Source organism: Neovison vison, chromosome 6, assembly GCF_020171115.1.
Source record: "Neovison vison isolate M4711 chromosome 6, ASM_NN_V1, whole genome shotgun sequence".
NCBI lineage: Eukaryota > Metazoa > Chordata > Mammalia > Carnivora > Mustelidae > Neogale > Neogale vison.
Window position 1 is genome coordinate 139,761,634 of NC_058096.1, and position 15,622 is coordinate 139,777,255.

The 15,622-nt window shown below is 35.1% G+C and overlaps 1 protein-coding gene across 7 annotated transcripts in view; it reads right to left on the reverse strand.

The window, feature by feature from the left end:
* Window positions 1-15,622, reverse strand: part of ANKRD28 (ankyrin repeat domain 28) — a 205,301-nt gene that overhangs the window by 36,814 nt on the left and 152,865 nt on the right. For all 7 annotated transcript variants that reach the window (XM_044252504.1, XM_044252505.1, XM_044252502.1 and 4 more), the window contains 6 exons: window positions 14,045-14,187; window positions 10,355-10,567; window positions 5,321-5,399; window positions 4,033-4,147; window positions 2,701-2,783; window positions 758-821 (listed from right to left, as the gene is read on the reverse strand). In XM_044252504.1, coding sequence (XP_044108439.1) covers window positions 758-821; window positions 2,701-2,783; window positions 4,033-4,147; window positions 5,321-5,399; window positions 10,355-10,567; window positions 14,045-14,187 — 697 coding nt within the window. The remainder of the gene's footprint in view (window positions 1-757; window positions 822-2,700; window positions 2,784-4,032; window positions 4,148-5,320; window positions 5,400-10,354; window positions 10,568-14,044; window positions 14,188-15,622) is intronic.

A 15,622-nucleotide genomic window follows, 5' to 3' on the forward strand; every position in this document is an offset into this window, starting at 1 on the left:
ATCTGTGACTGGCCTAGTAGTAGTCTTGGTTCAGTATACTTGTCCTCTGAAACCACTGGGAACTTTTAAAGAATGATTATTAGTAATAAAATTCTTGTAAATAATGTTTTTGATAAGTCACCATGAATTAAATGTCTTACTGCAGATTTAGGATCTAACTGATCAGAAACAATAGATTAGAGCATGCTTCAAAGATGATGAGTTTTAATTGAAGGTTGTTGTTCATTCAAACCAAGAGCCTAGTTACCCCTAGCAGCAGTATTTAAAACTTTGTCAAAAATTTTTTAATCTCAAAAATTTTCTTTTTCCTATTTGGGTAGAGGAAAGACATAAACAAGCCACAGACATTTTTTTCTCCTAAAATTATGATTAAAAAAACCCTACACAGCTTTTAGTATTACTCAGAACATCTCTAATATTTCATTACTCTCTATTCCTTTCATTTACCCACAAATAATTTTCTCTCACAAAAAGCAATACTTCCTTTTACAGTTTTGCTCCACCTCCCCCACATTACTGTAGCCTTTTACAGTTTTGTTCCAACTCTCTTCCCACTCATAATTTAGGACTTAGATGGAAGAGGATTTAGAAAAAGTAATTTCTACTACTCTGGACTTTCTTCTCCCAAACCATTCCTTTTATGGTTTGTTTTCCATTTTGACACAGCCCAGAACTATTAAAGAGAAACAAAGATAAGAGAAAAACTGACATGACCAGCTACCTTCTTCTTAAAAAAGTAAAAATTTTGTTAACATACCCTCCAGCTGCAGCTGCGTGTAGACAGGTCCTGCCAAAATCATCTGGGGTATCTATATCAAATCCTGTAAGAATGAATACATCTTACATAGTATCATAGGTAAGTTATTTCATATTAAAGTATTCTGTCAAGAAATGTCATGTATCATATGAACCCCAATCTCAAACAAAACTGAATTACAAATAGGCACAAAATTATTGAAAGTAGATAATAATATATAATATTACCCAAAAAAACTGCCTCTAAAGGACTGAGACTAGTTTTAGGATAAGTGCTGGAGAACTTGTTTAAAAACCACAGGATTTAACGGAGTATTATTCAACAATAAAAAGAAGTGAAGTACTGATACATGTTATAATATGAATGATCCTTGAGAACACTTGGCTAAATGAAAGAAAAGACCACATCTTGGGTGATTCCATTTCTATGAACTGTCCAGAACAGGCAAATTTAGACAGAAAGCAGAGTAATGGTTGCTTAGAGAGGTGAGGGAGGAAATGAGGACTGACTGCTAATAGGAGGATGAGAATGTTCTAAAACTGACTATAGGGGTGCATGGATGGTTCAGTTGGGTTAAGCATCTGACTTCGGCTCAGGTCATGATCTCAGGGTCCTAGGATCAAACTCCGTGTGTAGCTCCCCGCTGAGCAGGGAGTCTGCTTGTCCCTCTGCTACCTCCCCCCGCCCCGTGCACGCTCTCTCTCTAATATGTAAGATCTTAAAAAAAAAAAAACCCAACTGTAATGATGGACACATACCTCTGAATATACTAACAGACACTGAACTATATGCTTTAAATGGGTGAATTGCATGTTATGTGAATTATGTTTTTAGGGGTGCCTTAGGTGGCTCAGTTGGTTAAGCATCTGCCTTCAGCTTAGGTCATGATCTTGGGGTCCTGGGATGGAACCTGTGTCAGGCTCCCTACTTAGCAGGGAGTCTGTTTCTCCCTCTGCCCCTCCCTGCCACTTGTGCTCTCTTCCTCTCTCAAATAAATAAGAATCTTAAAAACAAACAAAAAACTGTTTTTAAAAGAAGCCATAGATGCTTTGCTACCTGTGGATTATTACTAACACTGAGGAGAAATTTTCGACTTCTCTTTCATAGACAAATGGGTTTGTGAATACTTGTGGGCAAACATATACTTTAAAAAACTTAAAGCATACTTTTAAAAAACTTTATGTTTTTATGTATGTAGGCATACACATACTTTTAAAAACTTTAAAACTTAAACTTAAGTTTTTTTAAAAAACTTTAAAAAAATCACTAAGAAAAACTCAGAAGTGTCTGTCTCACAGAGTATGTTAATTTTCACCAAACTTTCCCATAATTCTTTCAGCAATCGTTAAGTATTAATATGTAAAATGTGCTCAACTTTTTTTAACACTGAGAAACAGATTATCATTTAAAATCAACTGAATTATATATACTCAGTAATTCTATGCATTTAATAAGGACCACAGTTTTAGAATATTTGTAGAAAGCTACAGATCCTGTTTTGTTTCAAACAGACTATGATTATAGTATTATAACACAGTAATTAGATATGGTATAAATAATTTCACAAACCTGGAAGATACTATAGCATGGCTATCAGCTCCTAAAAAGGAAGCATGCAAATGATATTCTGTTTCTAGACATATGGAGATGATCCAAGAAAACTACCATTCAATGAATAGAAACTACTCTAGAAATACTCCATATCCCATTCCCCAGCTAACAGAAGGAAATCCTGGAAAAATAAAACTTTTCCCAGATTTGAAGATAAAACTGAATCTTAAAGTTAAAAAAGACCCAACATCTTGTAAGAGTTTAATAAATGATTCACACTTATACATATCTACAAGTAATTTTGGAAAAGCAGGATAAAGAGAGTGTATTGAAATATGAAGGGCTTTGGGGGGGGAAAAAAAAAAGACTCAGTCTACAATGGTTCCACTTACCAGAAGAAAGAAGTTTTCTGCAGCAATCTGAAAAACCACTTAAGGCTGCCAAATGGAGGGGGAACATTCCATGTATGCCACGCCTGAAGTGTAAGTAGGATAGTAACCTCATTACAATCAAGAATAACACAACCATTTAAATAAATTACAAAGAAACTAGTTAAAGTGGAAAGATAATTAGATGAGTCCAAACCTTTAATATTTTAAATAGCAATTTGGCAAAAGGCTGAAGGTGGGCATAGCTTATTTATTATCCAGCAATTTTCCTCCAGAAGTAGAATTTTTCAACCTTAGTACTATTGCCATGATGGACTTTGTTGAGGGCTGGGGAGGGGCAGCTTCCCTGTGCATACAGGATGTTCAGAGGTGCCCCTGAGCTCTATCCAAACCAGATGCCAGTAACACCCTCCTCCCAAAGTATGACAACCAAAATTGTCTCTGGACATTTGCCTAGGGTATGAAATTCATTCTTTCCGCTTTGCCAGTGAGAATCATTACCATGACAGAAAATGTTCAAGAATGCTCACTGTAGTAATTTTTGTAAAATTGGAAGCAATTTAAATTTGCAAATAAGTAGAATGAATAAACTATGAAATCTTTATATAATAATTACATTTTATAAAATGGGTGGACTATAGGTTATTTGTAGAGATTACGAAAGAAAGTCCAAATTTTCTACATGGCTAAATAAGAGACTGCAAAAATGTGTAGAGTTCCATCACATTTACAGAAAGCTTAAAAGAAGGTTTAAAACATGTTAATGAATATATGTAATAAATGTAATAAGATGTAATAAAAATATAAAGACACACCTAAGAATGATAAACATCAATTTAAGTAGGGTGTTTACTTCTACATGGCATGCAAGAGAATCCATCTTTCCAAAAAAAACCTTTAAAGAGAAACTTCAATACATAAAATAGACAAAGTGTGTTGTTTTGACCAAAGTGGAGGGGGCAGGGGGCAAAAAATCTACAGATATTATCTGAATGAAAAAGAAAAGCATTCAGTACATAAATACTTTCAGGTCTTTTATTTACTTTTAGATTAAAAATAAATAGATTACAACAGTGAAAAGCTCTGACTAAAACTGTGCATTATTCATAATCTAGAATTCACTTGGGTAAAAAAAAAAATGCACTATGCTGGCTTACCAAAGAAATCACATTAAATATTCTAGCACAACATCCTAGAACTTAAAAGCTCAAGCAATTAGTACCATATTGGGTACAGAAATCCATACTTCTACTTGAAATCTCTAGAAAACTGCAATTCACTTCCATCTGTGTTTCCTTTTCAGCACAGCTATCAACACTGTGGTTAAGTACTTACTTTGCAGTGTCAGCACCACTTGTAATAAGAGTGTTGATTAGCAGCTCATGGCCGTACCTTGCTGCTATGTGCAAAGGGGTGTTTCCATTCTTATCCTCACAGTCAATTACAGCTCCTGCAATAAATAATGTACGATCAGATGCTGGACTATATTAAGATCAAGTCAAATTTATTACACCAAAAGTAACACAAAACTCTATTCAGGCATAAACTAATGGATATAGTGATTTGACTAGGTTTCACTCATAGGACAATAATGGACCAGGCACTGAGGTTACAGATTTTACACTTAAAAACAATTTTGTGAACTAAGCATAAGCTTTTAATATATTTTATTTGTTTTTTTGTTAAGATTTTATTTATTTATTTGACACACAGAGAGAGAAAGAGAGAGAGAGAGAGAGAGATCACAAGGAGGCAGAGAGGCAGGCAGGGGGGGGGGGGGGAAAGCAGGCTCCCAGATAAGCAGAGAGCCCAATGCAGGGCTTGATCCCAGGACCCTGAGATCATGACCTGAGCTGAAGGCAGAGGCTTTAACCCACTGAGCCAGGTGCTCAGCTTTTAATACATTTTAAAATGATGAAAGGGTTCTGGGGTCCTAGAAGTTTGGAAACCACTATATTAAAACAAAATTAAATACATTTCTTTAGAGCAAGACTTCAGAGCTTTAATGCACACATGCCAAGTATCATCAAAATTGCAGGCAATGCTTCAGGAATTATTTGATCACAAAACTACTACTTTTTCCTTGCAAAACCGTAACAACTATTATCTTGAGGACTATTAACAAACATAACAAACAGTTACTTGGAATATGGCTTGGGAAACACTAAAGTAATGTACCTAAGAACTTTTATTTAAAGGTTTAGCTTGCTTAGTACTAATTCAAATGCAAAAGAATACAAGTTCTGAAAGTGAAGTCCTAAAAATAGTTCAGAATATCCAAAAGGGGAAAAAAGATAAATGCAACAGAATTTTGTTAATGTATAATACAAATACCAACTGTGGTGGAAAGGCAAAGTTTTCTATTTAGTAATGCTTTAAAAAAGCCCACACCAACTGCTAGAGAAATTGTATTTCTAATTCAAGTGAAACAAAAAATAAATGAAAAACAAATTATGAAAGATACATATATATGGCATTTTATACTCTTTATTATTTGATTTTCATAAGATCTGAAATCAAGTATTAAAAATATATAGACAGCTACAATAATTTCTCAATACCATTCATTTTGTGGATGTTTTTACTACATTTAAGAAAAAAAACAAACAGAAATACTTTTTACCACTCTGGATAATGGTTTGTGATCTGGAGAATCTACCGTGGAGGGCAGTCATGTGCAGTGGGGTTTTCCCATCCTTGCTCTGAAATAATCAAATATGAAAGATTTAAAATTATTGTTATATCTGTCATATGTAACCCTTAGTTTTATTTTGAATATGCTCCTGCATCTTTATCTTGTAAAACTACTATTCAAGCATTAAGTTTAGCTCAAACTTATGGAGGTAAAAGAGCTGTTCAGAATTAGGAACTTTTTTTTTAAAGTACAGATATTATAAAGCACAAATATATAAAACAAAACAAAACAACCAACCCTCAATGCCTACAGTTTACCAAAAGCTCTGCAAGGTAGTGTAATCCTAGTATCATTCCTATTACAAAGGTGGGAAAACTGGAGCACAAGGATATTAATGATTCAACCAAGGTCACATAGTCAGTAGTGGTACAACTGGGATGTTTCCCACCTTTCCAAAATTTGACCTTGCTACAGATCTTTCATTCTAAGAAATGCTTAATCCCTCCCTCAACCAAGGAAAAGTGAAAGTCAGAATTAACTTCAACCACTATAATTCACTTTAAAAATTTAATACATTAATTTGTTTACAATTATTTGTAATCAATCTGTTAGCTTTTTTTCTCAAATTACTTAAAAAAATAATCATACTGGCTGGGTATGTGCGTATTTAATGTACAAACTCTGAAATTCTAAAGGACTTAATCAGAACATACAATGTGACCATTACAAAGAAAGAATCTATTCTGCAATTTCTAATCCCTCAGCAATATTCAGCCTATCTTCTGTGTGTATATATACTTAAAAATGAAATGCAACAAGTGTCCTAAGTTCACACTAAAACTGTATAATGCAGATCTCAAGAAATTCTGTCATTATACTAGAATGTTAGATGAACATAATTACCTATCAATGTGTTTGATTCCATAATTTTACATTAATTTTTTCAAGCAAACTACCCAACAGGCAATTTATCTCAAGGAATTCTCAAACCTTTGGAAGCAGTGTGTACACAAGAGGGAAAACAAAGCAAAGCAAACCAAAACAAACCCAAGCAAACAAATAAGGTAGGCTCTGGAGTCAGAAAGACCTGAGCTGAATCCTGGTTCTGCCAGTTACCAGAGCAAGAATTAGGAGAAGCTGTCTATCTTCTTGGGCCTTCACTTCTCAACTGGAAATGGATATACTACCTGGACCTCATAGTCCTACTATACAGAATATACTAATCTTTTATAAACCAACCATATGATATATGGGTGTTTTCATCTATGTACCAGTTATTCTTTCAACCAGAAAACAAAACAAAACAAAACAAAAAGCACAAAAACATTTTAATAATGGGATTCCAGTTTGGAATATTTTTTCAAAATGTTCCCTAAGATATCTTGATTCTTTAATCTTTTTTTTTTTTTTAAAGATTTTTTATTTATTTATTTGACAGACAGAGATCACAAGTAGGCAGAGAGGCAGGCAGAGAGAGAGAGAGAGGAAAGCAGGCTCTCCGCTCAGCAGAGAGCCTCATGCGGGACTCGATCCCAGGACCCTGGGATCATGACCTGAGCCGAAGGCAGTGGCTTAACCCACTGAGCCACCCAGGCGCCCCTTGATTCTTTAATCTTTTACCTTACAGACATAAAAAAAGTAAAAATAAAAACTAAACGGTAATATAAATTTAAGTTCATAAAATGATGAAATGTGAAATATAATTATAGCTAACATTTATATACATAGTAAGCACTATGTTCCAAGCAGTTTTACATATATATATATATATATATATCAGTCATTTGTGTCTTAAAACCCTATGACTTATGTGCTATTGACCGTATCTTACAGGTCAAGGTGTTAAGAAATGTAACCAGATCTCATAGCTAATCCAGGTGGCACTGGATTAACATTTTTACTTTCTACTACATACTTACTGATCACAAAAGTATTCCAAATATACTAAAACAAACAAAAAACCTCCAAAAGATTCAGGTTACCAACTGAAAAGTCCACCTTAAAGACATGTTATATGGAGGAGAGCACATTTATTTCTCTTTGAATTGGGGAGACAATGGGTAGTTTTTTTTTTTTAAGTCACCTTAATTAATTTTAGAACAAATTAGAAGTTTAAACAGGAAATAAAGACCCACCAAAATTCTAAGAGTTGAGTTCACAAGTGACCATAAATAGCAACAAAAAATAAGCCACACACATTACTTTTTATGTTTAAATTTTAAATCAAATTATTTGAGGTACTTTACCTGACCAAAATTTATTCTTAAGAATAAGGTGAAGGGGGAAAAATGTGCATTTAAGGGATACAATCAATGCAGTAGGGCTCAAATCAGTAAGAAAGGTTATAAAAACCAGACCTGGATTGTTTTTTAAACTTCACTCATTTTATCTCTATGTAGTACTTTGTGAAACAGCCAATTAATAAACCTATGAACAAATAATTGAGTAATTTCAAGCCTAAATTCATAATCCAATTTCTAGTCATCCACAACTTGATCAGGGACAGAAACACCAAAATGGAGAATGGCGTAAAAGAAAAAAGATGAAGCAGGGAGTAAGAGGTGACACGATAGGGAGAACACAAGGGTTACATTTTTTTTTTACAATGTAAGGCAAATGTCAAAGCCTTATTAGTTCCTTAATAAAGCAACAACTTGATAGGCACTGATTTGATAATATAGGAAATACAGGTGTCAGGAATGAAGATATATTCTTGAGTGAATATATATTCTTACTGGTTGAAAATACATAGTTATTAATAATTTTTATATAATTTCAGAGCTGGAAGGTACCTTAGAAGTCATTAACATCATGACCTGTGTTCCAAAGGAACGTGGCTATATGAAAACTGGACAACTGCATATAAATGGGATGTCATACATCCCCAAGCAAGATTCAGGCAACTTTTTAGGAAATCGATTTCTAAACCAGTATCATTGGCTTTTTCCCTTCAAATCTATTTAGCTACTACAGTCAGCTGTGTAGGCACTCACATATGAATCAAATGATCTACCGGCAAGTTATATTAAATATTCATGTCTAAATGGCACTGTATAAAATACATAAAAAGGCTAATTTTTACCCCTTAAAGACAGCACTACAGAAACTAAAAGGTGTGTCACAGCTAATGATATAGGTAAGCCGTGATACTTAATATTTAATACTCAACAATGATTTAACTATAGTCACCTGATCATAAACAGGTCTCAGGGACTAAAAAAACTGGTTATGATATTTTGAAAAATGTTAAAATCTAATCTTCATTAAAAAATATTACTAGGCCTTTAAGGAAACAAGTAACAAAAGTCTCTCCTTCACAAGAGTTTAGATACTGCTCTACTCCCCGATTATCCAAACAGCAGGAATTCTTCAAATTTTACTAAGGAGTTCAAATTTATTATCAATAAATTTTTAGTAATTATTTAAACTATTAAAAAAACTTTAGTAGGTGATTTGACTGGGAACTGGAAGCTTTAAATGTATATTCTTAGAAAAGGCATTTTAAACATAATCATAACAGGAGTTCTTTATAATACCTCATGCCCATTCCTTCCTTGGGTGTGATGACTATAAATTCTTCCTATAGCTGAGAGAGGAAAATTTAGAGCAATGATTATTATAGATGGATTTGCTGCTACTGTAGCTATCAGACAGGGTCAGCAGTGTCACTAAAGGTCTCTCTAAAGTGAAGAAATATAAGAAAATGTACTCCTTTCTTTACCAATCTGAAGACTGGCTCATGATACCCACAAAAGCAGCTGAAATCTTAAGTAATTAAAGTTCTGAAAAACACATTTTAAGGTTAAATTTTTTTACTAATCCTAAACAGTTCAATTTTATTTGTAGTTTTCTTTTCTATATAACACAAGATATAGACTGGCAAATACTCTAAGAATGAACTGATGTATAAATATAGAAACAATCAGTGAAAGCATCTTGGAAAAATCAAAACAATGATTACACATTATAAACTAGTGTTCAAAACTGTGGCTGCACGTGCTTTTTCACATAATTTTACAGAGAAAGTACATTTATTTTGGTTCCAGAATTTTCACGTCATTTCTAAAATTCAAATGCCCATTCCTAAAAGTGAATGCAACAACAAAAAAACCCCACAACTATTCCTTATATGTAACACACTGTGGTCTTTTAATTTTTATAAAATTGAAAAGAGCTTCGAAACAAAAGTTAAAAGATTACCATGAACACCCATATATATACCAGCTGGATTCTATCACTAACATTTTACTATACACACATCATCATATATCAATCTCTCCAACCAGCCATCCACCTAATTATTTGATGTTTTTCAAAAGTTGACTACATATTACCTCTAAGCACTTTGGTATGCTTATCATTAACAAGGCTTCAACATCACTTTGGTTTGTTACCTCCTAAGCGAAAATTTACATGCAATGAAGTGTACAAACCTTAAATGTACCACTTTATGAGTTTTGTTAAATGTTTATTTACATTAAAAAAGCCTGTCAAAATACAGATTATCATCACCCCAAAAAGTTCTCCTAGACCCATTTTTCATCAATCCACCCTCACAGAGGCAACTTTTTTTTTTCAACTACAGAATCTAGAACCCCATATAAGTGGAATTTCATCTTTTCCAGAACCTTATACAAATGGGACTAATACGTATATTCTTGTGTAAGACTTTGTGTGTGTAAGACTTTTTAAAGATTCACCTGTGTTGTCTATAAATAATTTGTTCCTTTTTACTCCTGAATGGTATTTGTTACTGATACTATTTTATTTTATTTTTTTAAAGATTTTATTTATTTGACAGAGAGAGATCACAAGTAGGCAGAGAGACAGAGAGAGAGAGAGGAGGAAGCAGGCTCTCCATGGAACAGAGAGCCTGATGTGGGGCTCCAACCCAGGACCCTGGGATCATGACCTGAGCCAAAGGCGGAGGCTTTAACCCACTGAGCCACCCAGGCACCCTGATACTATTTTAAACAGCAAAGTCCTAAATACTACAGTATGGATTCTGATTTTATTTCATACCTTCATATTGACGTCAGCCCCATTGCCCACTAGAAGCTCTAAACACAATGCTCCATGTGTTGATGCAGCAGCAAAGTGCAAAGGGGTAAATCCTTTCTCATTCTTTTGATTTACATTAGCACCACAGTCTATAAGTTCATTTACTACAACATCTTGTCCATTATAGCAGGCTACATGAAGAGGTGTATTTCCATAGGCATTTGGTTCATTCATCTATTGGAAGAAAAAAAAATCTCAGTGTTAAAGTAGTCTTATTACTACAAGAATGAGAGCTCTTTTAGAAATGTTGTGGTTGTAAGCATGTTAATGGCGTCAGAAACGGGTAAATACACAGGTTAAGACTTAGAATTCTAAAGTTCTTTTAAAATAATGAACATTAACAATAGCATTTTGGGGGCGCCTGGGTGGCTCAGTGGGTTAAAGCCTCTGCCTTCAGCTCGGGTCATGATCCCAGGGTTCTGGGATCGAGCCCCGCATCGGGTTCTCTGCTCAACAGGGAGCCTGCTTCCCTCACCCCTCCTCTTTCTGCCTGTCTCTCTGCCTACTTCTGATCTCTGTCTGTTGAATAAATAAATAAAATCTTTAAAACAAAAACAAACAAAACAATAGCATTCTGGTGTCAAATAGACTTTTCACATTCAGGGAATATAATTTACACTTGCAATGTCTACTTCAGACAAAACTGAATGATTCCAAGAGTGAAATTTTAGGAAAATGAAAACGACATTTTTTTTTTCAAAGACTGTATTTATTTATTTGATAGACAAAGATCACAAGTAGGCAGAGAGGCAGGCAGAGAGAGAGCGGGGGAAGCAGGCTCCCAGCCGAGCAGGGAGCCTGATGCAGGACTCGATCCCAGGACCCCGAGATCATGACCTGAGCCAAAGGTAGAGGCTTCAACCACTGAGCCACCCAGGTACCCTGAAAACAACATATTTTTAAAGGTCTTCAAAGTAAGGTACAGTCATAAGAATTAACTCTAAGAATCATGATAAATGAACTCAAACTAAAAATTCTGAGAGACATTGAATAACATGCTTATTTTCAGCCTTTACACTTGCAGTGACAAAAGATTGAAGTTGGTAACGAAGAGAAGGGCAGGATTTAAAAAACTGAGTGGCACCTTTTTCTATCTATTTCATTATTCCAACAAAGTTGGGCTCTAGATATTTTCCAGCCTTAACGTGTTAACATTTTACCAGAATGAATGTGCTCTCCATACTAAGAAATAATTCTTGAGACAAGTTTCTCTTTTAGTTCTGTTTCTAATAAATAAAATGGGTGAATATTTTAAAGTTTACATGACTTTTACATAAAAAATGTGACCTTTGCCCAAAGAGATGTCTGGTCCTCACCCTTGTCTTCTGGGAGGTAACCTATGGCATATCCAATAGGAGTGTTCTCGTTTAGGGTGGGAGCTGGCTACACTGGATCTCAGAGTAGGACTGGCCATAGTCAATGTTCTGAGGGTAGGATATGCCAATGCCACCTAAACCAACCATGTGATTTAGGATGCAGGATTTGGAGCCCTCAGTTATCAATGGACTTGTAAACTGAAATCAACCATGGGGGCAAGTGATCAATCAATCATACCTATAGGGCGCCTGGGAGGTTCAGTTAGTTAAGCATCTTTCCTTGGCTCAGATCATGATCCCAGGGTCCTGGGACTGAGACCCATAAGAGGCTCCCTGCTCAGTGGGGAGTCTGCTTCTCCTTCTCCCTCTGCCCCTGCTCATGTGCTCTCTCTCTCTTGTTCACTTTCTCAAATAAATAAAATCTTAAAAAAAATTTTTTTTAAATAAAAAAATTAATCACTCCTTTGTAAAGGAACCCCAATAAAAACTCTGAAAACAAAGCTCAGATGAGCTTTCCAGTTTGGCAATACTATGTGTATACTTTCACACGCTGATGCTAGGGGAGCAAGGAGTCCTAACTCCATGGGGAAAGAATGAATGCTTTCTGTTTAGAATACTTCCAGACACTGCCCTATGTGTCTCTTCCTTTGGCTGATCTTAATTCACATCTTTTTTTTGTATAATAAACTATGAATATAATAGTTGTCAGTGAGGTTTTTTGTTTTTTTGTTTTAAGTAGGCTCCATGCCCTGTACGGGTACAATATGGGGCTTGAACTCACAACCCTGAGATCAAGACCTGAGCCAAAATTAAGAGCTGGAGACTTAACTGAATGAACCACCCAGTGCTCCTTCAGTGAATTTTTTTAATCCTTCTAGTGACTTAATGCCCCAATCCTGTAATTCATCAGAAGTAAGAGCAGCCTTATTTGGAAATGCTCTCTTACTCTGAAGTTGGCCTCAACTTATCACAACTGTATATAACACTTTCTCTTCTGAAATCCCTGATAACAGAAATTGAAGAAAGTGAAAAAATAACACTTAACTTTAGTCAAAGTACCTACATTTCATCACTAAAAACTAGGAGACATGGAATAGACTCTCCCTTAGAGTCTTCAGAACTTTGAAAGATTAAATTTGTTGTTTTAAGTCACTCACTTTATAGTAATTTGTTATGGAAGCCCTGGGAAACTAATAAATCACGCAATTAGAGGCCACATGTCAGTAAACAGCTCTAAGTCTCATCATTTATTCCAAAGAACTGTCACTAGAGTTTACAAATGTTTATTTTACTGTCAATAACACAAATTTAAAAAACTGCATCAGAATGGACGTGAAACAGCAGTCAGAAATAAGATGCTCATTTATCTAGATCAAGGGTACTGTAAGACATTATGCTACTCTGATGAAATAGAGCTAGAAGAGCTGCTGAAAAATAAAACTTCTATCTATTTGCAATCTACAAGACCCTACCTAACAGTATGTTTGGATTTCTGCAACATCTCACAATCCCGACATTTTCAGTTCCTACTTGTTTGCTTTAGACAAAATGCTTCATATTATCCTTAAAGCTTCAGCTCTACAATTCTGCCTTGTGTTCTTTATCAAACTAGACTAGTACATTTTTTGGTTTGTTTTTGCAGTTGATCTAAAGTCTTCCCTCTAGCAGAGCCTAACCCTCTCTCCTAATTTGTTCTTTTTAATCTGTTTTGAAGAACCAGACAAGTCTGTCAGAACGTACCTAAAATAAGAGTAAATATACAAAGGGGGCATAAAACTCAAGTGCTTAAAGGATGGCCTGTGAAAGTGACAGGTATTGTTAGCTATCTCAATGCAGGAATCAAATATAAAGCAGCAATTCTCCTAACTAAAAATATTTATACAGTAAGGAACACTTACAGTTTATGGGCAAGAAGCCTCTGGTTTTCCTGCCTAGCTCTTGCCAATATCCTGTAATGTGAACTGCTACAGTCAATTAAAGGGAGTATTAGACTGAGCAAATAAGACTAACAGTAAACTAGCCACTTGGGAAAAATAACCCAAGTGTGTCTGATCAGCTAGAATGGAGCTATTAATCCTGGATAGTGATGAAGAAGAAAAACCTGTATCATTCATTCACCTTTGAAATATCCTTTACCTCTTAATATACTTTGACTAATTACATGATCAGATATTAACATACTATATATTATGTAAAGGACTACAAATAACTAATTAAAAGACAAAAATATTATTCTATAAAATTATCTTAAAATTTGAAATAACTTCTGCCAGCAATGAAATCATACACACATAAAATGCCTCCTTCATTTATACTGCTCAATCTATACACCTACATCAACTCCAAGATCCAGAAGGTACTTGACTACGCTGATCATTCCACTAGAGGCTGCTGCATGAAGAGGTGTGTAAGACTTCTTATCCTTGCATGTCACTTCAGCTCCATGTGCCACAAGTAATTTCACTACTTCAATGTGACCTGAAAATGTGTTTATGAGAGGGAGAGAAAAAAAGATGAGTATAAGAAAATATGAAATATAATCCTGGATATCTTTTTTTAAAAAAAGTAAAAATACAAATTAACTAAATAATGCACAAGTCACCAATAAATCAAGGGTAAATTTTTTTTTAAAGATTTTATTTATTTGACAGAGAGAGATACACAGAGAGAGTGAGTGAGTGAGAGAGAGCACAAGTGCACAGAGTGGAAGGCAGAGGGAGAGGAAAAGCAGGCTCCCAGCCAAGCAGAGAGCCTGATGTGGGGCTTGATTCCAGAACTCTGGGATCATGACCTGAGCCAAAGGCAGACACTAAAACCCACTGATGCACCCAGGTGCCTCAGGTAATTTTAATAAATGTTGACAGAGGTAACTAATTGAAAACATCATATTTGCTTATTTTATCCAGTGACAACCTTTTGTCTAGATAACCCTCTTTTTGCCTAGATCTTATTGTTTTTAAGATTGTTTAATACATTCTCAAGTTCTGAAATTGGCATTTTATGCCAGTGTAACACATTAGTTTACTTTTCTCTGCCTTAGTGGAATCTTCTACTTGAAAACCTGGGAGTGACTGGGTCCTGTTTCTTAAAAATGTTTAGCTTTTAGAACATGTGGTTAAAAACTTCTCTTCCCCTATTATTTCTACCAGATGTCCTTAACGAACTGCAGTTTGCTACTCACCTTTATATCAATCAGGACAGGGTTATATGTGTTGTGGTTAACAATCAATTACTAGCATTTTATTTCTCATCAACACTATGATAGTTTGGCAAGAGGGGTCTGCTAAGTCACTCAAAGACACAGGCTCATACAGCTGACATCATCTTGAATGTGGCCAGTCACTGTGCCAAATAGGGAATAGACTTTCTGTATTCAAATACAGAATAGACTGTAGAATCTCAAATCAGCAATTAAATGCTTAAATTACTGCTCTGGCCCAGAGGTGATGTTGCTTTTATAATTCACTAGTCAGAACTAGTCCCAGGCCCCAATATACCACACAAGGAGGCCAGGAAGGGAGACAGGTATCCAGAAGGTGGGAGAACCACTATGCTCCTTTTATTAATCTCCCTGGTCTTTATCAGATTAGATTATACACTGCTTTCTTCCTCTGTGAGTGATAATGCTTCCTACCTCTGTGCCTTTGTTAATGAGATTCCTTTACTGCATGGAATGTTTTGCTTAGATGCCCCTTTGCAAGCACTGTACTGATCCCTGAAGGCCCACATCAGTACTCATTTTCCCTGATCAACTCTGTCATTTCTCTTTCCTAGAAGTCTTAAAAGCCAAAAGCACCATATACTTGTAAATACTATCTAATAAGTATATAATACCTTCTGATAGTTTCTTAACTTGAGTCATTACTTAATTGCCCCAAATTACTTTTATGCACTGCTTTAAGTGCATGAGTTA